The 27,658-nt window shown below is 36.8% G+C and overlaps 1 protein-coding gene across 1 annotated transcript in view; it reads right to left on the bottom strand.

Annotated features, from left to right (window-relative positions):
- Nucleotides 1-24,156: 24,156 nt before the first annotated feature.
- Nucleotides 24,157-27,658, bottom strand: part of LOC124175705 — a 475,074-nt gene continuing 471,572 nt past the window's right edge. The window contains exon 8 of the mRNA XM_046556127.1: nucleotides 24,157-25,762. Coding sequence (XP_046412083.1) covers nucleotides 25,659-25,762 — 104 coding nt within the window. The 3' untranslated portion in view covers nucleotides 24,157-25,658. The remainder of the gene's footprint in view (nucleotides 25,763-27,658) is intronic.

Here is a 27,658-nt window from a genome sequence, read left to right as displayed (position 1 = left end):
TTTGCGGAAAGAAAGAAAGAACACTGGTCACGCAATTCAATAAAATAAAACAAAAGCGATACGAAGAAAAAAGAAACAAAATAATCTTAAATTCGATCTTTGCAAGTCAAAAGAAAATGTAAAACAAATCTTAAACTTGACCCAAACTACCATTACTTAAACGCGCTAACCGCGATCGCATTAAAATGAACACAGTAAATGATTCAAGTCAAAACTATGAGTCCACTCTAAATTTTCAATAAACAAAATTAACTCTACGATAATCGCGAAACTCAGGTTACAGCCACCAAGCAAGAAGATCGGCAAACGTATTTCGGGTAACGTTGAAATACAAATTCAAAATTGCCAATCGTTAGTCGGTATACGGATACTTGATCTCCCTCGGAATTAGTTCGCGAGAAGAAAATTAGAGCTACCAGCACCTTAACCAATCTGCTGAGTTCCCCAGGTAATTTTCTGACATCAGTTCGCTTCTCGTTGTGTACGACCAACGAACACCACTATTCCAACTCTCCTCGACAACAATATTTATTCGCTTTAACAACTTCCGTGCTTTCGTTATACTTGCCACGACTCAAGTGATGAGCTCCGCTACACGAAGCTAGAAATTCGAAACACCTGCACTTGTTATTCGCAATATTTTCAGTTCTTATTCGGTAATGAATTACGAAATTCTTAATTTTAGCTTATCGTATATCGGAACGGTAGTTACGGTACGTCGGTACTGCAGATTTCGGAGTAGATACCTTGAGATGTTTGCAAAACGGCGATGCCGAGGTGTGCTGCGGGGAGGCTACGACTGGCTGGCCAACACCGGAAATCTCGTCCGCTTCGATTTCCTTCGCGACAGAGCTCTACGTTGGCGCTCCATTCCTAGCTCCATGGACGGCCGTCGATGATAAATTCACGCTCGTCGCGCTCTCTTCGAAATTTCTGCGCTGTCATCACCAGATGAAATTGCTGAATTCGGCGCCAATCCTCCACTGAGTGTCGCATAATCTCGAAAACAAAAGAAATCAAAATCCTGAAATATCTCATTCGCTAGCCTGTAGAGTGTTCGTTTTTTCGGGTTCAACTTCGGGAACTTGTTTGTAACGCGTATTAAAAATGCCACTGTACAACATACCTATAATAGAAAATGTATAAATAATAACCTATGTTACGAAAAAGAATGTCCGTTGTCTGACCGAAACGTCGTATAATAAAACAATTACTCCAAATGACCTACCTCGATGAATTTGAAATTATTCATATATGATAAAAAGATACAATCAAAAAACTTCCAATTTGAACCACAATGGAGTAGGCAAGACGATACGAGAACGAGAAGCTCTACTGCTCCTTTGTTGAAACTGTTTGTTGTGTAGGACGCTTTATGCATATACGGTAGAGTAAATTCACGATAAGTTTGTTAATCATGTTACAAAACAAATTTCTAACTTTAATGTACCGTGTAGCAATATGACATTACATTTGCGTATTAATTTTACCAAACATAGTAAACTGAATTTGCTGTACAGATTTGAGTAGTTCAAAAAATTACGGACCAACCAGGTATCATGTGTTTTTTTTCTACTCACGATGAGAACAGTTCGATATCGCCTCCTTAAAATTTTGAGTCCGATCGTTATGAATTGCCTAATGATTAAAATACATTGCGAATCTGATAAGGAGACCCCGCATGAGTTGATCAGAGGATCGACCCTGGGACGTATTCATTGCTCAAATTACTAATCCCACATTGTACCGATTGCGCCGAACGCTCGCACGCAATGTGAACCAACCTTTCATAACTTATGGTGGGTTAGTATGAATTCTCGTTCGTGTATCGTTCAAAATTATCATCCAGCACTGAAGACATGATTAGTGAGGCAATTGCAAGAACGACGTAATGAATTGAAACGTGGCATTTCGAATGCACGTTACAAGAAGCTCCCTGGACATTAGACGGAACCCACAATTATCATTTTCGCGAAATTGATTACGATCAATTACGAAAAGAGTGCCAGGACAGGAGTCACGCATCCAAAATTCCGTTAGGGGACAATTTAAGTAATATCGAGTAAGATTTTTTCATACTTTTTGTTGCTTTTCATTTTTCGAGTTTTGAGGACATCAAGCAAGGAGTTGATGGCGATTTCGAAGGAATTACGGAGTAGACAGATAAATAGATATCAGTTTCTATTATGTCTTGGCCGAGCCAGTCCTTCAGGCAAGTATAGAGTAGCATATAGCATAGGTGGGTAATGCAAGGTAACCAAATAGTAGAACACAGAGAAATAAATACATAAGATATAAATATTATTAAGTAGAACAAAAATGGAGATGAGAAAAAATTAATCGAAAATAATAACGAAAAAGAATTAGTTACTCATAGAAGTCTACGATCCACTACAGAGAGCCATCTGAGTCTGCTATGGTAAGGTGTGATATAGACTTCTTTCCGTAGGTTGTGAGCAAATCTGATGCCACTATTAATAAGCCTTTGCAACTTGAGATTTAAGTACTCCGTCGCACCATGGTTCACTAGACTACAGTAGTCAATGTAGGGCATGATGAGAGCATTAACTAACATGACCTTTATTTGTGGAGAGAGGGTATCGTTACGGTGTTTGAGTATATAAAGAGAGGAATAGACCTTTCTTGACTCTTACGCTACGTGCTCATTCCAAGTTAGGTCCGCAGATGTGTATTAGGGTGATTAATATTTAGGGTGTTGACGAAGTTTTTCTGGGATGACCCACGAAATCAACTTCAAATATTTTCCTAGACCGATTCCACGATTGACTCCACGTCCATGTTTATCGTAGCTATGACCTCATCAATGTAACTGAGTAAAGCGCACGGGTAAATCTCAAGAATATCAGCAAAGATCACAGGTTTGGTGTATCTCAACCTCAGACCAACATCATCAATAAATATTAGGAAGCGGCACCTCGGAGCTGTTGGGCAGAAAACTAGAGTGCTGCTCAAAAAGATCTTGAACTGACTGAATTCTACCCGTTAGGTAGGAATGAAACTACTTTGTCATTTCATTACAAAAATCTTAACGTTTCAGCTTAGACGGGAGTAGCCTATTATTTATACCGTTGAACGCTTTACTGAAGTCAAACAGAATGGTGACACATGAATCATCGACAGCCGTTCTTGCGTTATCGAGCACTTTGATGATAGCAGTCTGGGTATTGTGACACTTTCGAAATCCAGCTTGAATAGGGTCCAGAATGTTATTTTGATATAGATAGCTAGTAATTTCATCAGACACTATTCTTTCAAACACTTTGGCTATATGACTGATCGTGAGATTTGCTACAGGTCTCGTTTTCGACTGACAATCGGTTGTGGGTAAGATTTACTTAGAGGCATAATGTAAGCAGTTTTCTAGATGGTCGAAACGAACAGGAGGACATCAAAGTGTTGAAAAGTTTAGTAAGGTACGATACTAGTATTGACAAAAGATCTTTTATTGGATCCTTTACTTTAGATCAACTTAATATCGTTTAGACTTTGTCCACGTGAGCTTGTAACAAAGGATGCCAAGATTTTCGACATAATATGAGATAGCTCGGACACCGAGCAGGGGGAGTAGACACTAGTCACCGAAGAATAGTGTCCATTGAGTCAGTCAGTCAAAAAATGGTAGAGAGGGGATGAAGACTCAGCACTCTTGGCAATGAGACTCTGACGCCTAAATTCAGACCACGTGCTGGTAGGGCTAGTAAAATTTGCTGAGCGTTCCTTAAAATATAAATTCTTTGCACGCTTTTTAATATCACGTTTGATAACCTTCCGAATGGCTTGAAACTGACCAAGAAGCACGTTCGACTTCGCAATTTGACGCGACATTTGAGTTCCGGTGTAAACCAGCCAGCAGGAGGTTTGCCCACTTCTCGCGTGATTAACGGAGTCTGATTATCAAGCGCAGACCAGATAGCGAGACACAGCGTCTCTGCACAGAGTTCGAGACCAAGGTGGTCAACATGATTAACATTTGAATATAATGTAATAACAAATAAACGAGACGTCAAATAATCGATTTGTCTGAAATTTTTACCTCGTGTATTGTGTACTAAGATTGTAAAGTTCACCAAGTTTGAATCTTTTAGGTGTTACCGTTCACGAGGAATGCCACATCCAATTTTATGATTCCGACCTGATTGAGATTTAAATGCGAAATATTTTCGTATCATTATCGGCATAAAAACATATGTGTGCTATGTGAAAAATTCTGACCTTTCCGAATACGTTATTCATTTTTTGATAACTATTCGAAATCAATCTCAAAAGCACGTTTTTCAGCAAAAAAAGGTTTTTTCATGTGCCGTCAAAGTTTATCTTACTTTTTAGTCTTGCATGTGAAAGCTGCAATTTTTTCAGTAAGGAATTCAAATTTTCAGAGTGGGACGGCCATAGGATCTCACATGAGCTACGTTCAATTAATGAAGGTCTGTTAATACCATGATACATCATCTCTCAGATTTCTGTTTACGAGTACAGCAAGAAAATGGTGACACTTAGCAGGCTCAGCGACTAACTGGGCAAGCGTTAAATAATTTAAATATCATTGGTCGTACCATGGCGATATTTTCGCCCACCAGCCAATGAGCAGACGACAAAGCTCGTGCCCTTTGAATTCGAACTAGGATGACACGGTTGTTTGTCAGGAAACAAAGATTACGCCGAAAACAGATCACTCAGAGCTGGGCTCCTATCAATATTCATGCCTTCTACTTGACCGAATTTTTATGCCAAAGTTAAAAGTGCTGGCTGCTGGTTCAAAAATCCCACGGTGAAACGAGGCTTCAGCCCCGTTGCCAGCGGATTAACGTGGACTGATGGCTGTGCACCGAAATGTAAAGGGAAGAAATAAAGAGGCAAAGAGCTTTGGGAGAGGGCGGTCACCGGGTGACGGGACGGGTGTGGTGAGACATGGCCGAGGGACAAGAGGATCTTGTACGAACTCAACGGAAATTGATGGAGGGATTCTCGATCAATCAGTACCAATGGAGTCCCGTTCTTTTCTGCAACAGCGTTCGATAATTTTATACCTGCAGTTTCTACTCGTTTTCCACGCTTGATTGTAATTTTTGTTACCGTCGGAAATTGATATTGATTATCCCTTAGACAGTACGTGATACTTGCTAGCAACCGAATAGTACAGGATAATATTACAAAAAAAATAGTAAATACGGGGAATCTTACGTACGAGGGTATGTTTAGGAGTAACGCCACTATAGAGATGAAAAAAGGCCATTTTTGAGATTTTTTTTATAAGTGCATAAAATCAAAAATCTATTTAAAGGTCTTTATGTTATACAGTTTAAAGATAGTTGACGATATTTTTAACTATTATTCTCAACGAAATGGCGGCCCCGGAGCTCAGTCGAAGAGAGTTTATTTTGCACGCAGTGTCCCACGACCAGAACAATTACTCCTCCAATTTTTTGACCTGCAACAAAATAACAAAAAATTCTCAGTTGCACTTAAAATTAGCTCGGAAAGCACGTAAGTATCGAAAATATTAAAGAAAGTATTGAAAGTATCGTTTTTCGTAAAGATAGCGCACAATCGATGTATTTTTGTTTATAAAATAACAACTACCGGCCGTAGCGTAGCGTGTAGCGTGCGAGACTGCGGAACGAGAAGAACTGAGTTCAAATCCTCAGCCTGTAAAAGAGGATTTGAGCGGCAGCTCGCAAAGATTGTAGACGGGTCACGTCACTCAGGCGCTGAATTTGCGGGTGAAGGCTTGAACTCGGTCCGGTTACACCTCGGTAAGGTTTTCTGCAGTTTTCTTTGTCGGTTGTGCGAATACGGGTGTTTCCAATTAACATCTTAAGGACGTTGTATGCAAAACACCCTTTTCGACAGATTTTGTTAAAATTTTGCTCGAGTTTTAATTGTAATATTTCCAAATTTCTTGCCAAATTTCAATACGATTGACCACGTCATTTGAGAATAAATCGAATTTGAAAATCCGAAAATTAACACAGGGCTTATGGGAAAATCCGCAAAATACCTGACAAAATTCACGTTTTCATATGTAATTGGAAAATGGGTCGATAGAAGTGCTTGAAAAACTAGTATCATCTTATTCAATAAATTTTGGATCCATTAGAATTTTTTAATATTTTTCCACCACGTCGTTATCTCGTAATTAATTCCGAAAGTAGGGAAAGTTCGTGAAGATTGCACGAAGAGAATATTTTTTCTTTTTGCCTTCACGCAATGTGACCACTGCTTTCAAATTCCGATCCAGCTTTTTTTTCGCACAAATCGGCCTTTATAGCGGGTTCTTTCCATTTTTCATTTTTTTCATTCGTCCGACAACAACTTTCGAAAATTCAACACTATTGGTAAATCACTCGTCACTCGTTTCAAGCTCGGGTGGCCTATAGGTTAGGTTCATGCGACGCTGCCACGACCGAATTTTCGTGTCGTGCGTTAGTATTGTCCCTCGCGTTCCCTATCCGTGACAGGGCTCTACAGCTGTAGTGGGTACAGACACGGCGATAAATATCGTTCTTGATGCCAAAAACATGAACGATTTCGACTATTTTTTTCGCTTTTCGGATCAAAAATTTATTCTTTACTATTCTTATCGTAAATATTTCGCAATTCTAACGGCGTCTCAATTCAATTTTCAATAAAAAAAATATTGCATTCACTATTTCTTATAAAAGACGACGTCACAAACTTTTTGCTCGGATTTCGCATACAACGTCCTTAAGATGGCTGCAGCCACACAATGACGGTTGACATACCCTATCGGGCGTGGCGTGTGTTAGCAGTAATTATTATTATTATTATTAAAAAGCACATAAGACATGACAAACTCTCTACGTTCTTCTCTAGATTATGCAATTTTAAAGCTATAGTGTAAGTTTCAAGTGAATCGGTAAAAATTTGAAGTTATGTCCGGCCAGCTTGTAAAATGTAGCTTCGAGACACACACGTTTAAAGTTAACACGTTTAAAGTTTTCACCACGATTTTGACGCTGATTTCTGCATCAAACTGGATGAAAATTTCTCCTACCCTTAATCGGCGATTCCTGGGCTACATTGGAGGCCCTCTGCCTTATTCGCAGCTACCTCACAGACTAATCTTTCTAGCCCGAACTCAGCTCTACTGAGGCGCATACCATTACGTCGTTGCACTCAAAGGCTCATACTTTCTCAATTTTGAAAAATTTGACATCACAGCTTTGAGCCCAAATACTCTTAATACATGTAGCTATAAGAATATACGAAAAAAAACGATTTCTTGAAAATTCTATAGTGGCGTTACTCCTTAAGGTTATCACAAATTAAAATATCAAAACTTGAGACCAGCAATGCTGAGGTGTCAAGTTTTTGCCAATTGATGCTTCTAACAAGACTCTTGCTCTCAGGCTTATTTACTGATATCCATTAATCTTTACTGCATCGACAAGAAATTATCCTGACAGTTGAATACTTATCACTTATTTTATATCTAGAAATGGTTGTGCCAATCGACTGGGCACGAGATAATATTCAAAGATCTTTATTTGTGATAGGATACTACAATAAATTGACACACAGTATCATTTACGCTAAAGATGATTCTCGAAAGAGGCATTTATTCCAACGCAGGATGAGCTAACAAATGGAAACGCTTAACAAAAGAAAACGCACACATTCATTCATACATTTTGAAACAGGCCTAACGGCCTGGAAGGTGTGAATTTAATGATTGAGTTTTTTTTTCTTTTTTTTATAAAGTTGAAATTTAGAGTTGATTCGACGAAAAAAAGAAATCCTGTTTGAAGTGATGCTAAGTTGTACAAAATGATGAAGCAGCCACGTGCTTCGGAGATGATATATGGTCGTCGATAACAGATACGGGCTTAGTCAGAAGTTTTCACAAAGGCCACGGATCTCGAAAAAAATTCTATCAATTTCGTATTCTAAAGGGTAGGAAATTAACTACCTCTGGTGATCACTGATCTTTGCTTCTCGCTCACTGAAAAACTATGACACTCTACTGAACGATTATCCTGCGAATAACATTCACGTTTATATCAATTACACATATCACCTTTGATACATGTACATTTTTCTTCTCCATTCTTTGATACGAAACTTACCTGTGTGTGTCACATTGTGGTATCTACAGGTGTAAGATATAACATTTCATTAAAGTAATTCTGAGAGCTCAATGTTTTTTTTCCAGAGCTATAATTAGTCGAATCCCGACGCAAAATTTCAGCAGAATCTCCTATCCAAGTTTTCGTGTACATTTCGTGATTCATTGATAATTTTTGAAGGATTTTCAAACGGAAAATTCACTGAACTATATTATAGGAGGTCACCTACTAGATCAATTTTCGTTCTTCTGTTTATGTTTTTCGATCTTGATACCTTCATCCCTGAAATTCCTACCTTTTGCGGCCTCTACCTCATCCTCCATGATTATCTCGGTTAATCCTTTCGGATCGAGTTGCTATGAGCTTCTTGATACGTAGCAGCGAATTGTGCTGCAAATTTTACATGTGGAAAATACATTAATGTATTGTTGTTACCGTGAGTTTAGTTCAGAAAGTGTAAAGAACGTGTGTATTTCATTTCCGGATACTCAATTGAGATTTCTTGTAAAATTAATTGCTCAAGTTCCATGAAATGTTGTTCTTTTTTTTTACGGTGAATATTGCTTCGTATTTAATTGCCGACTGAGGTGAATCATCAGCCAGATAACGTTTGGCTTGAACTTGTGTGAGTGAATTGTTTCCTCGAGTGATGGTTTGAATATTTTGTATTTAGTATTATGATCATCATGGTTTGAAATAGAAATTTAAATGTGAAACAGTAGTAGTTTTCTCTGATTTTTTCATTGTAAAATGTAAACTTTACTGATTCTCTGGTAAGGGGTGAATGTTTACAAAAAAATTCATATGCATGTTAACAGTTTCAATAGTTTCATACTAAATGAAATGAATAACTAGTTAAAGACTAAGTTCCAGAAAAACTTGCCAACTAGAAATGAACTTTGATAAATCCTGAATTTGGTCAACTGTAAATTTGACTTTCGTGAATAATGTTGTCGAAATTTAAAAAATTTTTGTTCTATGCGTTACCTGTACAACGATTTTATACACCTTGAAAAATGTTGAATAGTAAACCAAGGAGACAACAATTTCGATTAGCAATTACATGAATATTTATTCTACGAAATATTTTTTCATAATAAAAATTTACCTTACCTTAGAAATTTTCAGCAAGGAAATAAGGATCTATGTATTATATTATATAATCGATATGTATCTTAATTGCTGTAAAACGTTAGTATTCATTTTATTATTCTTTCATCTTTACACAAATGTTGTTACATACGTTCCTTGCTAATATTTTGGAGTTTCCGGGAACATGATCAGCAATGTACCGGACTTACTTTAATGCAGTTTCGGTTGTGGCGAATTTTACATATTTTTATAAAACGAAGAATATCTTGAAAAAAATCAAGGAGATCAGTGTATAAAATATATGAAATTTTCTATACCATTCAAAGATTTGATGCTGCATTCATCTAGTAACAATAGTAAGTGAATTATTAAACTATACCTACGTTGAACTTAGAGATGGTGCAGTTTTTCCCACCGTTTGAACAATAAGGTAGATTTAAAAAGCACTATTTCGTTGCTGTAATAAATCTACAATATTGTCTCTTCGGAGTGATAGATGAATGACAGTTGAATAATGAGTTTTCGAAATAAAGCTACTCCCTTGACGAAAATTATTTCATATTAATTATCACGAAAATTCCTTGATTATCGTCATGGAACGATGAAAGTAATTAATTATCGTGGAAATACTATCCTCCCTAGCGGGTGAATAGCTCGTTTTATGGCCTTGAGGATGTATAGAATACCATAGAGTAGTACGTATAACATTATAATTTACAGATAGGTATATTACATTAACAATGCTGGTCAAAGTAGAATTTATTTCTGTTCACTCTTCTACCGTTCTGTGCTTGTTTCGTTTACGGTGGCTCCTGTACGACTTCGTGAATCAGGTGGAAGTCCTCGGGATATAATTTATTCACCAATATTTAAAATGCAAATTAAGATTAAAATTACTGAGTTGTACAAATGCGTGATAAAAAAAGGCTACGCAAGAAAAATAATTATATAAAACATTTCTTGTTGTACGCGAACATAGTCCAGTCTAAACATGTTTGAATTAAAACATTCGGGATATGGCTGCATTTTTTTCTACGGAGGTTTCCAACCCGCAGGAACTCAAATTTCAAGTCATTTTTCTGTTGCATAGCTGGCGTTTCGACAAAACAGCAAAATTTGACATTTTTGTGCGTTTTCTTCCAAAACCGATGTCGATAGACGGAAAATGATTTGACCATCGTGTAGCGTGGGAAATTGTACGTTAAATTATGTCCACATATGTCGGAAACGGAGTCGGATTGATAAATTAAAAAAAAAAAAAGAAATTAAACTTATCGACAACATCTGAGGAATTTAGGTGAAACAATTTCTCTTTTCTTACTTTGTTAATCCGGTACATGTGAGGACCTCATTGGATGTAGGATTCTCCGCTCTGCATGACGGTCAAGTCATTTTTCATCTATGGACAGGACGTTTTGAGGAAAACGCAAAAAACGTCCAATTTTGCTATTTACTCGAAACACCAGCCATGCAACTCTAAAATGACTTCAGATTCAGATCTATTTTGCCTGGACTAAACATGTGGATCGTATGTGTCGTCTGCAGTCTGAATTCTTTGCATCGTTTGTGCTGTGCGCTTATTTTAGGGCGACGTTGCCACATCTCATGAACACGTGCATCTAGAACGTGAGAGCGTGAATCATCGCTTCTAATCGCTATTTTTAGAAATATATAATCGTCAACTTACACTTTTCTCAAGTTTATCCGATTGCTAGATATTCGTACTATGACCTCCATTTTTTACATGCCGAAAAATAAATTTATATCGACACTGCAAGTAATAATCTGTCACTCCCATAAGACACTATGTTAAACTCAGCATTTTTAATTTAGTTTTTTTACAAAATTTTAACCGTCATCTTCACTTGTTCTGCACATCATTGAGAAATTCATGATTTATATACCCTCAATGACTTTGTCTGACATTTATGTTTGTATTAGAAGTCGTGGGAGCCACCTTACCTCTTATTTCTCCATTCCCATTACTTTACATCCATCACACAGTGGTCCCAAATTCCGAAAAGCTGGCCAAAAGTTGAACAAATGTTTATTTTTTCTAGGGACTTTCGACTATTGGAACAGTTGTAGTGGTACATCTAGTTCGCTAAGGTGACCATCGAGAAAGGGCAAGGGTCCCTACCTAGCTAAGGAATTCACTTCGTTCGTGACCGTACAGCGTGTCACATCATTAGCTTGTGATGCACAAACCAGTTCCATCAATTGCCCAAGTTCATTAATTTCAAACGCACGTAGAATATCGAAGATGGGATCGATTTTTACTCTGTAAAATGAGTTTGTCTTCAGAAAGTAAGGTCAATTCAAACGTATCAGTCAAAAATAAATATTAACAATACTCCAAATAGCAAATTAATAACAAAGGAAGTCTTTCTTGGTCCCGTTCTAAAAAGTGATTATCAAAAAAGCAATAAGTCAAATTCTTGTCAGATTTTACTCTAAAACGAGACGGAAGTTGTTTAGTAGACATTTGTTCAAAACTTCTGAAAAAACTAGCGGCCGATATCTGCCTGCTCGGCTTCTATTATAATTTTTATGCGATAATGTGTGGACATGCATGAATCCGCGCGTGTTCCACTTTCAATTCTGCGTAATTTTCGTCTATGAAATGGTGTTCATAGGAAATTGGTATTGATCATAATTTTTAATTTTTACAGGACCTGCGAATCATACCTAAGAAATTTCTTTCACGGGAAGGAAAATTTTCTTTTTCATGAAATCGATATTAAACAAAAATATCACCTTAGCGAATGGCTTTATTGAATCAGAGGTGTCAAAAAAATTAAAATGCCTATACATTTTGCAGTAAAATTTAAAAGATATTGCTAAATTGATATCAAAGTTTAAACAAAAATGGAAACAAGGTAACCAAATAGAAACAGTAATCTGAACTATACGAGCGATGATGCTGAGATGAAGATACCATGATGATTCTTCACATCATTGTCGAATTATAGGGAAGTAAATTTATATGACACGAGCATGTTTCACGCGTATTTCCATGTGTGTTTTCCAAACACAAAGTACCCGTTTCTATGACGGTCGAGTGTGTCTGCGAATGCGCATGCGCAGAGTACAGGAAAGACTACTTTTAAGTCCTAGGACTTAAGAGTGGTCTTTTCAGTACTGCGGTCATGCGCTGTTGCGACAAACACAGCGAACAAATCTGACATTACGCAATCCTAACCTTAATTTCGCGCTTCGTGAAAAAACGCGTAACATACCCTTGTTATACAAAGAATCGTGTGCAACAAGGAGGCAACGGTCTTCTCCCCGCGCGTATTTGCAATATTTGTTTTCGGCTCGTGTGTGTGCTCGCCTGCGACTCAAATCGCAAGCTTACACTCGGCCAGAAAATGCCGAGTTAGACTATATATACCTACTATTTTATTATCATTCCAATATTCATTATTATTTTTTTTCGACAGCGGAGCGAAAACGAGCTCGGGAGTATCGAAAACGGGCGATACTCGGTCGGTAAAACGCGGAGGATTGAAAAGGTTTCATGATTTCTCATTGATTGTAATATTTTTAATTCGACGTAAATTCAAGTTTTCAGCGATAGCAATAAAACAATCTACGTCTCAATTTTTTTGTTAAACAGAGTACAAGTTAAAAATTCAATAAAAATTCATCATCACGTGGGAGGGCATTCTCATGGGTCTTGGTGAAGAGTGCGAGAAAAACAATATCAAATATGAGGGATTAGATTTAAAAAAGGAAGCTTTATCTCGATAGTGTGCCTTTCAAACAAGAAATTCGGTGAATATTGAAAAAAAGATACCCAGAGTAATTTTGAATGTGTTCTCAAGACTTTCCAATGAAATGTTCTTGGAACTTGTGATTATAGTCAATTCGGGGGAGCTTCCCCCCTCCCTCGCCCTCCCTGAAACCTCTAATTGGGAGGTTCTCCTCCTGAACCTTTACGAGAGTGATGAACCCCTTCACCTCGGTAACTTTATGCGCGACGCGGAAACGCCCGTTTTCGCTCTCGGTGCACATTCTACTATAATTCAATACTCTTCTTCCCCAAAGTCCATAGGTATAGAAAATATCATGAAATGTTTCACTTGATTTATCTACAATCATCGTTTTCACTCGCATTTTATTAAAGTTTGATTTCATATTCATCATCAGCAACCTTGAGAACTCCGGAATACTGAATTCCGTGCCAATCGAATGAACCATCCATATTAAGATTTTTATTTATTTTTTTTTTTTTCAAATTAATCGACGCTTTCTACGGTAATCCATGTTTTCGGGATTTGGGAGCACTGTGTGTCGTATGTAAAGTAATGTGTTAAATTAAAGGTACGCGTATAATGGTATATACGATATATACATACGTATATTTTCTATAATAGGTATGCCACTGACTGCCTTTGTTTTGATATTCGAAATATGTCTCATGCACTTCGTCCGAATCATTTATTTGGTTCAAATTTTCTTCATCAAAATTCATTTAATACGTATCAGCTATTATATTATGTTCGTATAATATGTATAGGCGACCCAGTTTCATGGAATTCCTGAAACTGTAAAAAATCGCATGTATATTTATAATTCGTGTAATAATAATAATGATAACAGTGATAATAAGGTGTGTATGTATTTACAATTAATGTTGCACTGTATGTAAAATGTTGCTAGTTTGATTTCATTGCAAATGAAAAGCAATTCAGCGCAAAATTCTTAGTCGTTAAAGTCGAGTTTGGTATAGGCAATAATTAAAAGTCCACCCTCGTCTCGTTACGCTCTAAAGAATTTTACCCGCGACGAGCACCGAACTCAGGTCGAAATGAGATAACGATATGAAATTCTGTTTGATCAAAGCGATTAAATTATATTATCGCAGTCAAAGTTATACTGCCAATCAAGGCCGTGAGAGAGAATTTCGGGTATCACTCACACTTTGTATTTACTCTCGTCGCTTCTTCTCCATTCATCGCCATACCATTTTTTTCACAAATGTATGCTAACTCGGAATTTCAGAACAAAGTCCCAACGCGCTTTTCTCTCCCTTTGTCGTTTTCTATCTATTGATCAATTAGTCTTCACAGTATTTTTTACAGATTTTCATTATTCCCATTCTTCAGGTACATGTATGGATGTGGATTCGGACCGATTCAAGACTATCGGTGACTTCTGCTACTATCTATTTATTCTACGCAGCAGGCGACACAGCTGTACAAGAATCGGTTAGAATCCACTTTTATATGTGAACTTTTGACGTTCGCTTTCATTGCGCAGCTCTGTTTATGACGAATTCTAACAATTGTAATCATCGGGATGTCGCAAATATGTAATGCGCAATCAAACAAACATATCATGCATTATGGGAAAAAAGTTGGATCTTTCGACACTGAGGAGAAAGAAATTTAGTTTCTCTGAATGTCAAGAAACCTTAGATAGGTTGACCCCTCCGATTTCGATTTAGTTCATACATGTTACAGTTCATCGAAAACTAAAAGACGCTTATATTTTTTTATTTGCTGATAAATGGTGCTGATGGATGAAAACAACTCCATTCTTATGAGTCAATAAAAAACCTCAGTGTTTGTTTCATTCAAATCCATCAAGCGTATCAAGAAACCACCCCGTTGGATGCTCATCTTTGAGGTTTGTTTTCACCCCTTTAAATCGTTTATTAGCAAATACAAAAATATACGTGTATCTTGGTTTTCGATGCACTACAGCATGTATGAAGTCCATCAAAATCGGAGGGGTCGATCTACCTAGGGTTCCTTGTAAGAATATCATTGGTATCGTTGAATAAATCTTAAGATTATTTCTGTTTATTTCATACATTAGGTGTAGGATGAACAATTGATAGAGTAAAAGAAATGCATGTTTGTGTGTATTTGTATTTCCTATGAACCTACATCATACTATGTCCTCGGTCATCGTCGACCACGTTCCTCAACCACGGATTAGCCTTGTATTCGAATAAGCACCTGAAGACACGTGGGACTCGTCAATTTATCCAGTTATTTCGATTTGTTTCATTCTTCCTCTATACACAGCTTGCAATCGAAATTGAACAGTCCACTAGCCTGACTGCCGTCAGCTTTGCTCACTCCGGACACATCTCTTCTCTCTTTGGCAATTTTCGCACACATAACCTTTCTACACACCGTGAAAAAGACAGCAACATACGCAGAAGACAGAAAGTTAAGGTCATGTAGAACTCCTATGCTTACCGACCGAGCAGATTCACCCTTTTTCTTCCTATATTAAACAAAGAAACGAACGAGAGAGGTTCAAATTTCGACGGTGCATCGCTTTTTTTTTGTAACGGAATTCAGAAAAGTTAGTCATATCGCGAAAATCGTCGGAAAGATGAGTAGTTTTTTGACGCGTGTTACTATTCCCACATTTACCGCATTTGAGGAGCCAAAAAGTGCGTAGCTAAGATAGTTTGAGCGATTTCTGAAAGATTGAAGAGTAAAGTGAGCCATCGTGAGACTGTTTCCATAGAATATTGAAGTCACCAGACGAGAACTAAAAATTAAAATAAGTTTGTAAATAAAAAATGCTCTCACGATTAGCTGGGCGCACGGCCAACCAAGTAACGCTTTCCTGAATTTCGAACCATTTTTTTTCGTTTGGTTATTTAATATAGGATGAAAAATGGAGAGCTTGCTCGATCGATAAAGGTCAGAGTATTCCATGACCTTAAGGAATTTTACAGATAATCTGTTTGAGTTGATTGAAGCTGGTTAAACGATGTAACTTTTACAAGTGGATATAAAAACTTCGTTACTTTCCATTCGCGCCATATATTTTTTTTTTTTATTATTATACAAGGTAACTTCATAAAGATTAACTTTTTCTCAAAATAAACGTCGCTGTAACATTTTCTCGATACCTGAGAATTCGGTGCACAACTCGACGATGACAACGCAATGCATAAAGAATATACAGTTGTTTCTTTAAACCCATGTATCATATCAATATCATCCTTAAAAATGAATCGACAATGTCAATTGTCGCATATATTATATCCCTATTTATATTTTTTTATAGTTACAACGCGTCTCCATGAAACAGCAATTTTCACGTGTTAAATTACTCAATATGTATATCTATGCATAACTGCTAGACTTTCTATAAGAAAAATTTACAATGTACATTTTTCATCCGAGTATATTTCTGACTATGTGAAATTTTATAGTTGTCAGTTTCGTATTTCTGTAAGCACAGCTTCCTTGTCGCGTATTTATACCTGTATAATGCAACAATGTGAATGAGATTTCAAAAGGAAGCTTATCCAATTAAATTCATTTAAAACAATGTCCTCTGAGTGAAAAAAAACTCATACCACGTCTTTTAATAAGAAGGTTAATTGAACAACTATGCAGCGATGTATAATCACAGACGACAGTGTTGATTAAAGAATTTCGCATAGAAATGGTCATTAACAGTGAGAAGAGTGAGGTTCTTCGAAAGTAATGACGTGTAGATTTATCTTGTATGTGATCTTCAGTGATTTTACGCGCCATATTATTTTTTTTTTGTAACTTAAGCATGGTCATATATTTTCTTCGTACAATAGTTTCATTTCATTTTAACAGCATTTAACACTAATCAAACTTCACTTTCGTCTTCAAACATAACTCTCACAAGATTTCGTTTGGACGCTGCTTTGGTGAAGCAGTGCGTTCCGTATATCGATGATGTATAGAGTTTGTAATTACCGTCCACCTGAATGTCATTTTAAACCAGCAATGTCGCAGCGTAAATGTCGCGATGCAAAGTAGCTGACTTTAAAGCTTGCCTTAGTTCTGGTGATGAATTGTGTTAATTATAAACTGCTTAAAGGGGTCCGTATTTCTAATTGTAAGTAGTAGTAATGTCTCACCGAAAGTCTTGTTTTGTCACATGACAAGATGATGTAGGCAACGGATGATTTCATCCTCTTCTCGTCCTTTGTCATTTGCTTTCTCCTATTTTCCCTCCATTTTTCGATTCCATATTGATAACCAACGTCACATGTTTTCCGAACTGAGTACAACAGTTGCTTTCGTCTCCAGCGTATCAACTTTTCTATTTTCATGTCACTCGGTCGGCTATGGCGTCATCCATTAGATACAGTCTGACAAAAGCAAGCATCGAAGAGAGAAGAGCCGGAACTTATTGTGGACGATGTTGAATTCAGCCTTTCTTCACCCGACTTAGTTCGCGATTTCTCTCTGCTATTTCCACCATTTTATGCGGCAAAATCTCTTTTCGACGCACCGCTGCACACTGTATAGTTCTATCTACCAATTCTCACCTAGCAACCTGGCATTGGAAATTTGATTAATCTGCCGTTCTTACATGGAAAGGAATTTGATTCTCATTTCTGTGCATAATTATACAACCTTTTTTAAAGTAATTCAATTCTTGACTCTACGGAACAGTTGGCAAATGAAAAGAAAATACGAAGATTTTCCACGTCGAAGTCTTAATTTTTTTGACACATATTACTTTTCCCAAGATAATGACGTGTATTCTTGAAAAATACATCGTTCTCCACGAAATAATCCATTTGAAGGTTCCACCACACGAAAATACAGCTTAGTTTTTTTTTTCGAGATTTTCATAGATGACTCAGAAACGCAATATTTAGGTGAAAAATTCGATTTCTTTTTCTTCACATCTGAAGTTTATCAAAAAAATACTATCAATAGTTTCAGTTGCATATACGTAATTTAGACAAAAGTGAAAAAAAATTTAGAAAATATAATACTTTGTTGTTGATGCCATGAAAAATACAGCATCACGAGTTTAGTCAAAGGGAGGGCAGGCGGGTATTCAAAAAAAAAAAAATTGTCAAACGCGCATAAAAATTTCGATAAAGCATATCAAATAGAATATCTCCAAAACAAACGAGCTCTTAATATTGAATTTTTCTGTTTTCTATTTGTTTAATGTATTACGTGTTATTTAACACGTAAACAAAATTCGGAAAATTTTTGAATTTTTCCTTCTCGTAAAGGGTATGATATATAAACTATCTGAATACAGATTCTTATAGAAAATTTTTCACTCTATACAAAAGTACTGATACCTAATTTTCCTAATTGTAACCGATTATGAGAAATTCGCCTATAAACATTGAGTCATCTCGAATGCAATACTACAATGACATAAAAACCAGGATCAATCTAATATAACCATAATTATATTCGTGAATTCTACATTCCCAAACAGCAAAATTAACAGAAAAAATCAGGGCAACAAAAAAAGTTTTCATTTTGTAGACCTGTGTAATCAACTGATATTTCCTCTACTTAATTTCGGAATTAAACTGGAACGTTTTTTTTTTCTCGATAAAAAATCATCATAACATGTGAAAAAACCCAATTAAAGCATATTTGTATGAAAAATCATTGTGATTTTACCATTTACATGTAAGTGGGAGCATTTTAGAGGTTGAAAGCTAGAATATTGTTGAAAGTTCATAATAATACAGAGGGAATTAGTTCAAAATTGACAAACAAAGAGAAAACCAGAAAAACTCATTTACGGGAGAATGTATATGGATGAATCATATGATACTTTTCTCCAGCTTGTCAGGTCAAAAAAGTGAACATTATCGTTAAGTCGAATATAATTAGTATTGTGTTACAAGTGCGGAAAGTTGGTGATTTTCAATGAGTGTGAAATTTATAGCATGAGCCAGGGCGAACGGTTTGATCGCACGACTCTGCCATTGCGACGTACGATATTTTTTCCGAAACCTGTGAAGCAAAGTATGATTTAAAAAGCAACAAAGGTTTTACCGGGGCTTGGATGTTTCACAAAAAGATGCGTTAAAATAAACCTTAATTGAAAAACAATCGAACAATTGAACCCACAGAGTACAGTGAATGGGGGACTCACATTATTCCATCATTAAAGAAGGATGGTTCGATTGGAATAGTAGGAATTTTCAAGGTAATGGTAAACCCGTTACTTATTGTTGATCATTTTTCCTGTGCCATTTAGGTAACTTACGCTTTATGACATGGCCGCAGAATTGAGTTACTCGAACGTGCGCATGCGCCAAGGAGAGCCCTAGTGTGTGAAATATAATATAGCATTCTACCTATGCACATGCGCTAAGCTCGTTTTATTGCTCTGTTAAGAAATGGGGCCCTTCATGTACGCTCTACAGTCTTCAAAACTCAATGTTTCCAAGCAGGTTTTGGAAAAAGTATTTACAAATTCACATCTCGAAAATTATCAGTCATTGCTTTCATCATATTACAAATTTCACCTTATGTTTCGGTAAAAACTAAATTGACAAAGCATTGAAACAAATTTTCACGCGTTTGGTGTTGTTCGTTGTTGCAATATGCCTTTCTCGTCCTATTCTGTAAAATTCAGTTTTTGGGAAACAAAAACATCAACTTTCAGTAGTGTTTTTGTTTACTTTTTCAAAAGACAAAATTATTCAATTCCAATATCTCGAGAACGGCTCAACGGTCCCTTTGATCCGAGTTTCAATCAACGTGGATCTTTCTGACTCGGAACTGAACAGAATTTGGATTTAAACGGTTAAATCGTTCTCAAGTTATCTTAATAGCATAATAAGAACAGAATAACGTTCTATTCCAATGTTTTCTAAACTCGGTACTCACCGAAGTGGTAAGTACCGTACGGAGATTGACCCATTTAAGTTCACATAGAAACTCTTTCTATTTTCATTTTCAAGATGCCATTGGGTCTGATCAATAATAACCCGATCAAGCGAGTCATCTATTGCAAAGTTCGTTCCGAATTATATCAAAGGCTCGTTCAAGGTGATTACAACGTAGTACGGCTCATTTCTGATAGATATCACCACATATTCAGAGTAAAAGAAAACGTTATTCTTCTATTTCCTGATAATTTTTTTTTTTTGTTTCTATGCGTTGTGACGTGGCATTTTCGATACACGTTACAAACGGCTCCTTGAATCCTAGGTGGAACCCAAAATTAGTGATGACGTGAATATAACTGTAGATAAGGTAGAGTAAGGTAGAGAAAGAGCGCCAGAACGAGGTTCACGCATCAGAGACTCGAGAGGAGATACTTGACAGGCTAGCGAATAAGTCATATTTCAGGCTTTTTGTATATTTTTGTTTTTAAGTTTATGCGACACCAAACGGGGAATCGGCAACAATGTCTGCAAAATTCATCTGGCGGAGACAATGCAGTAGTTTGAAAAGAAGGACGAAAAGCGTGAGGAGCACCAAAGTAGAACTCTGCCGCGAGAGAAACCGAAGCGCACATACTTCTGATAAATGGTTTTGTTACCCGACATGTTAAGTATGGGTTACAATAAAGACTCAAGACCCGCGTAAATGTAAAGTTTCTTGGTGTTTAAATTGATTTAATTTCAAAATTTTCTCCTCTACCCGTAAAGTTACTGCTCTTCTTGAAAGCTGTGCAATCAAAGCTGGGCTTTGACAAACATCTTTAAGATTGGAAGCGAGTCAGGCATTCATTACATAACCAAGTATAACAACGATGGCTAAAGAAGTGCGAATTTTTTAATCGAGATAAATTCCGAATTCACGCCAAATGATGGATTGCACTTTTTTCATAATTTTCCATATCAACATCATCGTCGTCCACTATAATTTCGGTTTCTAATAATACAAAATGAATGATAGGTTTATCAGCTTTATTTCAGCTGAAGTAACACGGTACTATTTCACTGTTTTTTCGATAATCTTGATCTATGCCATAAACATTATTAGGATGTCCGTCAAGTTTTTCAAATTTTGAAATGCTGTCTGAAGATGTACGAAAGCTTATATCGTCATACCATGGCACTGAGCTGGAATGTGAGTACGAGCTAGTTACGCTAGGATTGTTGTTGGTCGGTAACAGAGTTACAGTGACCGACCAAAGAAAGCAGAGGTAGTCGTTGCTTCGGATGTTTATTCCAGTCTTCTTAACTCTTATATGCTTTCGTAACAGAGTATAGGTATGCAGACCACCTCTTGAGAGCGCATACTTGTTACTGTTGATGGTGAGATTTATAGTTTCAGTTAACTACCGGCCTGAGTCGTTTTTGTGGAAAGCTTAAACCTTTGTTAACAAACCGGGTGTCAGATTTTCTATGAACCATTTGCTGATATTCTTTGACTGAAGGATAATTTTGTTTCTCGTGTTAAAAAATATGATTTCTTCAACTATGTGATCATCTATTCTTACGTTGAATTCACAAGCCGGGACGATGTATACTTTCAAGCTCCTCACCCCTTGCAAAGCATTATTTAGGCTTGTAACAGCAAATTCCTTTGCATCTCATAGAAAACTCTCCACGTCTTTATGTAGCAAATTAACGATGGATCCAGTTCCAATTCTCCCCTTGAAAGCAGACCCCAATTCTTCCCAGTGCATTAGATCGCTTCTGTTTTGGTTGTGCAAATTTTCACCCGTTTTCTGAAGTCGTTTGAATTTCGTCGAAAACGATTTCAAGAGACCGATCGTTGTGAGAATTTTTTTTTTTCTGTAACCGTTGACGCTTTGTCCAAGAATTTTGCTCAAAAACTGTATATTTTGAGTTCCAAAGTTGACCCATTTTTGAATTTCCGTTTTTTGACAATGATTCATGTAAAGTTTGATACTTAGTTCCATAATATTGATAAACTTCAGACATTTCTTGGATTTCATCTTCTTCTTCCTTCTTCTTACGTGCGGTTGGTAAGTTGAATCTTGAACTGCCTTTTGCCGTAGTGGGAATACTTTTTATAAAACGAGCTCTACGTATGACTATATAGTGTGTACGTGGAGGTATGTGTGGTAAGCGAATGACAGAAAGCGCAAGAGCGGTATGTAGCGCATGTGAAGCAATTGTTTGATCACCTTACACTATTACATACATTACACCCTGGATCAGCTCAGTCAATCTGAAGCAGATGAAAAGACTATCACAATCAATTTTTTTAACTGTTGATTGTGGAATGTGGGGTGGTTAATATCGGACCGGAAATTGCACCGACAAACAGTTGTCGGAGTCACGGGGAAAGAATTTCACGTGGTTGATACCACACCGGAATTTAAATCGACTAACAGTTCTTGAAAATAATAATTATGGAATTTAAGATGTTTGACATCGTACTGGAAGCCGCCTAAAGTCAACCAGGCAATTCCTGAGAGTGAACGTTCCATAGAGAAAGGTTTACGTCTCTGCTATACCGCGACCGTCGTTAAGAAATGATGATGAAATTTAGCAAACTGTAAGTAAAGCAGCGAGATGTTGAGCTTTGGTTGATAAAACGTTGGTACAGCAGGGGTTGGTTGCGGTGACAGAGGTGTTGACGTCATTGTGGAAAAGGGTTTGTGTTTGGGTGAAAATAATATCGGTGAGTGACGGTAGAAGGAATCTGTATTCTGACACCCCTCTCTTGTATTGCTACTTCAGAAATCAGTTTGTTACTCTCTTCAATAAGATATCTTACCCGCTTTGGTAGAAAATTACTTAGATGACAGTAGTGTTATCCAGAAGGCCTTTGATTTGAGAGGGACCCTTAAGGATTCAATCAAGTTAGGATGTCCACCAAAAGTGAATCTTCACTGCAGCAATCCAAAAGCGCCTTGAAAAATAGTGGCATTTTTCTTCAAAAAATACCTTAAATCCTTATCAGGTTTCAATCGCCAACGTCCTGTGTTTTTTAACAAAGAAATATTGGGATGGAGCCTCATATGAATCATTAAACACCTTTCGATGAGTTATTTCGGTGATAGTTGGAAGTGATATTGCTCAGGGTGACAGAGTTAAGCGCTTTTAAATTAGTAACTTGCGGACCTGACTATAATGAGACCTGGGACCCGTATTATTCAATTATCTATTATTCTTCTCCCCACACAAGGAAAACGTCCTTTAGGATCTGACGATAGAGCTGGTTACTCTGCTTGCGGGCGTCATAGGCCACCGGATGAAAACTCTCTCTTGTCTCTCATAAGATTAAAAAATATAGAGCAAGCTCAAGGTTCCATCTGAATAAAAATACACAACAGAATTGAAATGTCAAACTAAAATAAGAAGCAGCCAAAAGTTGGATTTACCATTTTACACAAAAGATAAGTCAATTTATGCAGTGCCAGTTCAAGAGTTTCTTAAAAATTGACCGTATAGAGCGATCACTACTCAGAATTTAAGTCGATAGGTCCATACCTAGTTACGGATACAAAACCTAAAGAAAGCGAAGTGGATACACGTAAATTTTAAGCTCTTAGCACTCACCATGCGTCGACTTCGGCTGCGGAACGAAGTGGCGTGAACAAAGATAGTGTTACAAAAACAGCGTGGAGGACCGAAAAATCAACCTTTTTTATTGCGTTCCATGATCTCCGGATCATCCAGGATGTAATGGCTTTTCCTGTAGCGATCTTAGAAGGTTGAAGCCATAAGTTATCTTTTCAAAAGAGGCTCCGCACACAATTATGGTAGAACTTGCCTTACGAGTCAGTTTGTTTAATCATTTAAATAGTAACCCGTGAGGTACCATAGCTGAGCTGATCATTTTTTGGGACTCCGCGAAATTGGTGTCTCTAGTATTTGACATGGATAATTACAAGATGCTGTAAGTGCTTGTAACAAATAATTGGGGAAAAACTGAAGAAAAACTGCTTTCACTTCACTCCATAAAGATCGATCGGTGGGATATTTTTTTCTTGCAAACAATGGCACTTACAGCCTTTTTTAATTGTCCTTTTCAGTTATTTAGCTATTCAAGGACTAATTCTCTTTTGAGTCCAAATGGTATCCATGATCCCATCTTCTAACTAAATGCCGGTGCAAGGCAAGCAAGTTCAGCTTAATTTTCGTTGAATCTTTATCGCGAAGATTCAATGTCTCAAGGTTCAAAGATACTGGCGTTTTTTGAACATCGACATTTTCAACGAATTGTGAGAAATCATCTGGTATCTGATTTACTAACTTTCGGCTGTCCCTCACCAAAATCTTCTTAGGTGAAAGACATCATGTTGGAGTAGAGTCTAGGTTTCCGAATAATCAAAAGCCCGTGATCTGATTATTTTAAAAGCCAAACTCTGATACATCAAAACCTTGTGAATGCAAGAAGTAGAATACGCTGGATTTCGAAAATGAGAGCTCCGCAAGTGCACAATCCCGATTATTCAACATTCCGAATGACCAACAGTTCAACCGGCCGAATACCGAAGGTTCAAAATCTACAATGCACAAACTTCTAAATGGTCGTATCAGTAAATAACTGCACTTTGATGTAGCAAGGTTCTGAAATGTCTTTGTATCGAATCCTTTGCACTCACATACAGTATATATGCTCACTGAAAGCTCATGTGCAGGTGGCTCGCGCATGCGCAGTGATGATTCAGGACTTTGCACCATCGAAATGCGTTCTCAAAGTCTCACTTGCTTTGTGATTCGTCGTTCAGGACATCACTCACCCTGAATATTACACTACCGCAGCTTTGAAAATTTGGAAACAAATTATTCGGAACCCTGGCATTTGGAGCCTTTCAAATTCAAAGTCTTGTAGCTTCAGATCCTAGTACCTCGGAGTCACGACATTTCAAAATTTTGAACATTCTGCATTGAAATTTTCGGGTAGTTGGTTATTCGGGATCTTGTACATCATCCACTTGTTTGTGAATGAATAAGAATATATTTCAGTTGAGTGTCTAGTCCATTGATCGAGCTTCACCGGTAAAAAAAAGTATGCCGGCTTGACCTTGTATACAAGCCTACTAATTTAATAAACTAAAATTGGACCAAAAAGCTGCCCTCTCCTTACTTGCTAATACTCTTGACTCTCAACATCAGCCCATCTGTATCACTCTGCTGATTATGCACACGGTTTTTACTTTTGATCATCGTGTGATATAACCTTTTTGTAGTTTTCGTATTCTTTTGCGATATCCTCTAAATTACCGCTCGCTTTATCTTTGGAGTGACATCCCTTTTTTGGTTGTTCCACGACAAATTTTTTAACATGAACATAAAAGTGCAAAAGTACGAAAAACACTTAGCATGGCGTATATCTTGTACACCGAACAACAATATAAAGCCATGGAAGCACATAAACAAAGGAATTGTAAGAAACAAGTTCAATTCTACTCTGAATTGGTGACATATAGCAGAAAGGAGCAGTACTACATTGCAATCTCGAAAACTAGTCTCGAAATATAATTGAACACGGTCGATACTGCGGTATGCACAGGGATAGAGAATCAATTTTTTTCCCGATGTATTATAGAGTTACTGCGCTTATATCTAACAAATCACGACTTCTTTTTACATGAAACAGGGTATGAGTTTTCCAGGTAATTCAAATTTTCAATGCTGGTTTTCTACGTAAGGTCCAATCAAGCCATAGAAAACACTCTGTTTATAATTTATTCGTCCCTGCTCCTTCACCATCACTAAAGGTAAGCTTCGTTCAGTCTCTTGTATGGTAGAACGTAGGTATTTGCGCGGGATGCGCTGGTTTCGGTTCTTCATCTCACCACGACGACTCGTAGTAGGAAACCAAGGAGAATTGGAAGACAGACCCCATCGCGTTTACTCGCTGAGCCGTGATGCAACTCCGCTAAACTTTCTCCTGAAACAAAGATCATACTCAAACACCACGTTCAAATTGACCTCCTCCACCCTCCTCGCCCACCTGAAATGAAAATTCCACGGCAAACGTTAGGTTTCGAATAATTAATTGACCTGAGATTCACTTTTGGTTGAGAATGTAGAGCCAGGACATCCTTAATGCAAAAACGGAGAACGGATCGAATATATCATCTGAAGATCGTTACGAATGCAAGAATAGTAATTTCCGTGTGAAACTATTCTGTTGTCGTAGATCTTCAAGTGGATCTCAGTTACAATTTTAACTGTCAGAATGACTTTTATACTACGACTTCGCAATTGAAAAAGGGGAAAAAAATCTGACACTTTTACATGATTATTCACCAATCTTTTTCGATTTGAATTCACGGTTCTTCTTTCGTTGACCAAAAACTGGTGGTCATTTCCAAGAAATTCAAAGATTGGTGAATAATCATGTAAAAGTGTCACATTGTTTTCCCCCTCTGTGAATATATTGTTCAATCAAAAAAGTAGATAAAAACCTACTTCTTACTTTTTTGATTGAACAATATATTCACAGAGCTACAGCGCTCCAATATTATTTTTAATTTCATCTGTTCTAATGAAAACTATTCACTGCCAAAATTGCAAATAGAGTACCGATCATCTTTAAACAGCCGCAAAACGAGTGCAGAAAGGAGATTTGAAAATGTCGATATAACAGAGGCCAGCTTGACCAGCGAACTTTGATTTTCAAATTTGAAAGACATATTTGGCCACTAAATTTCCAAAGCGAACTATCAAACTCCCACCAAATGATTTCAATAAAGAACATTCGGAAAATTAGAAGTTGGACGGCCAACTTGACTGAGATTATTGAAAATTTTGGCCATTAAGATAAGAAAAACTTATGCCCTCATTTTGTCAGTACACAAATAATTTAACATTAATTCTTTCTTCATTTTTGGAGATTTATATCGACGCACAGGACATTTTTTTGATGGTACTAGATAATTCAGGGCGCACTACAGTTTTTTTTAAACACTTGACGCTCCAGACGAAAGGAATTTTTTCAACGTAATACAAAACTTTGGCCACGTGTAACCTTTAATATCAGGGTCAAAATCCGTCTTGCAAAGTCGCATGTCGGGTTTATCCTCACCATGTAAAATGTGCACAGGTAGCACACACTATACATAAAATTTGGACCGAACACTTTGTACCTCAAAATTATGAAACTAATGTCAACTTATAAACAATTATACTTTTAAACTTTATTTACTAGCTTGTTTATATATCTGTAATTTCCTTAATAAATCAATCAACCTATTCTATTATATTAGATACTTCGTCAAGTTCTTTAATCAATTTTGATAGGCAGATCTGGTGCGATAAATTTAATACGAGCGAATGGCTAACCCTTTGGGTCATAATGGTAAGTATTCTGAACACCTAATTCATATCCATTTTTTGTATATTCAGAGAACTCAACAACATATTTCTTTGCGGTTTTTTGGCTATTTCTGATAATATACTAATAGGTTTCCAATATTCGACGGTTATTATTGCAATATAATGTGAATTTTTATTGTTTGAAACGAATTGATTGTAAAAAATCGTAATAATTGAAGAAATAATTCATTTTCGAGAAAGAAAATACATACACATATACATATTTTACATATTTTATAAGTGTTTAGGGTGGCTTATTACGAATCAGAAATAAGATTTAAAAAAAAAACATGAGAGCTGTCATGGGACAGCCGGTACGAACGAAGTTCCTTACGCTATATTACTGCTCATTGAATAAATTAAGAACGTTTAATTGAAGAATAATTAAATGAAAAATCAAATATATGAAGGAATGGTAATAAAATCGTACGAATGTGTTTTTGAAAGATATAAACTATGAGAAAGA

Source organism: Neodiprion fabricii, chromosome 2 (assembly GCF_021155785.1).
Source record: "Neodiprion fabricii isolate iyNeoFabr1 chromosome 2, iyNeoFabr1.1, whole genome shotgun sequence".
Lineage (NCBI taxonomy): Eukaryota > Metazoa > Arthropoda > Insecta > Hymenoptera > Diprionidae > Neodiprion > Neodiprion fabricii.
Note: the sequence above shows the minus strand (reverse complement) of the source record. Positions and strands in the feature narration are given on the sequence as shown.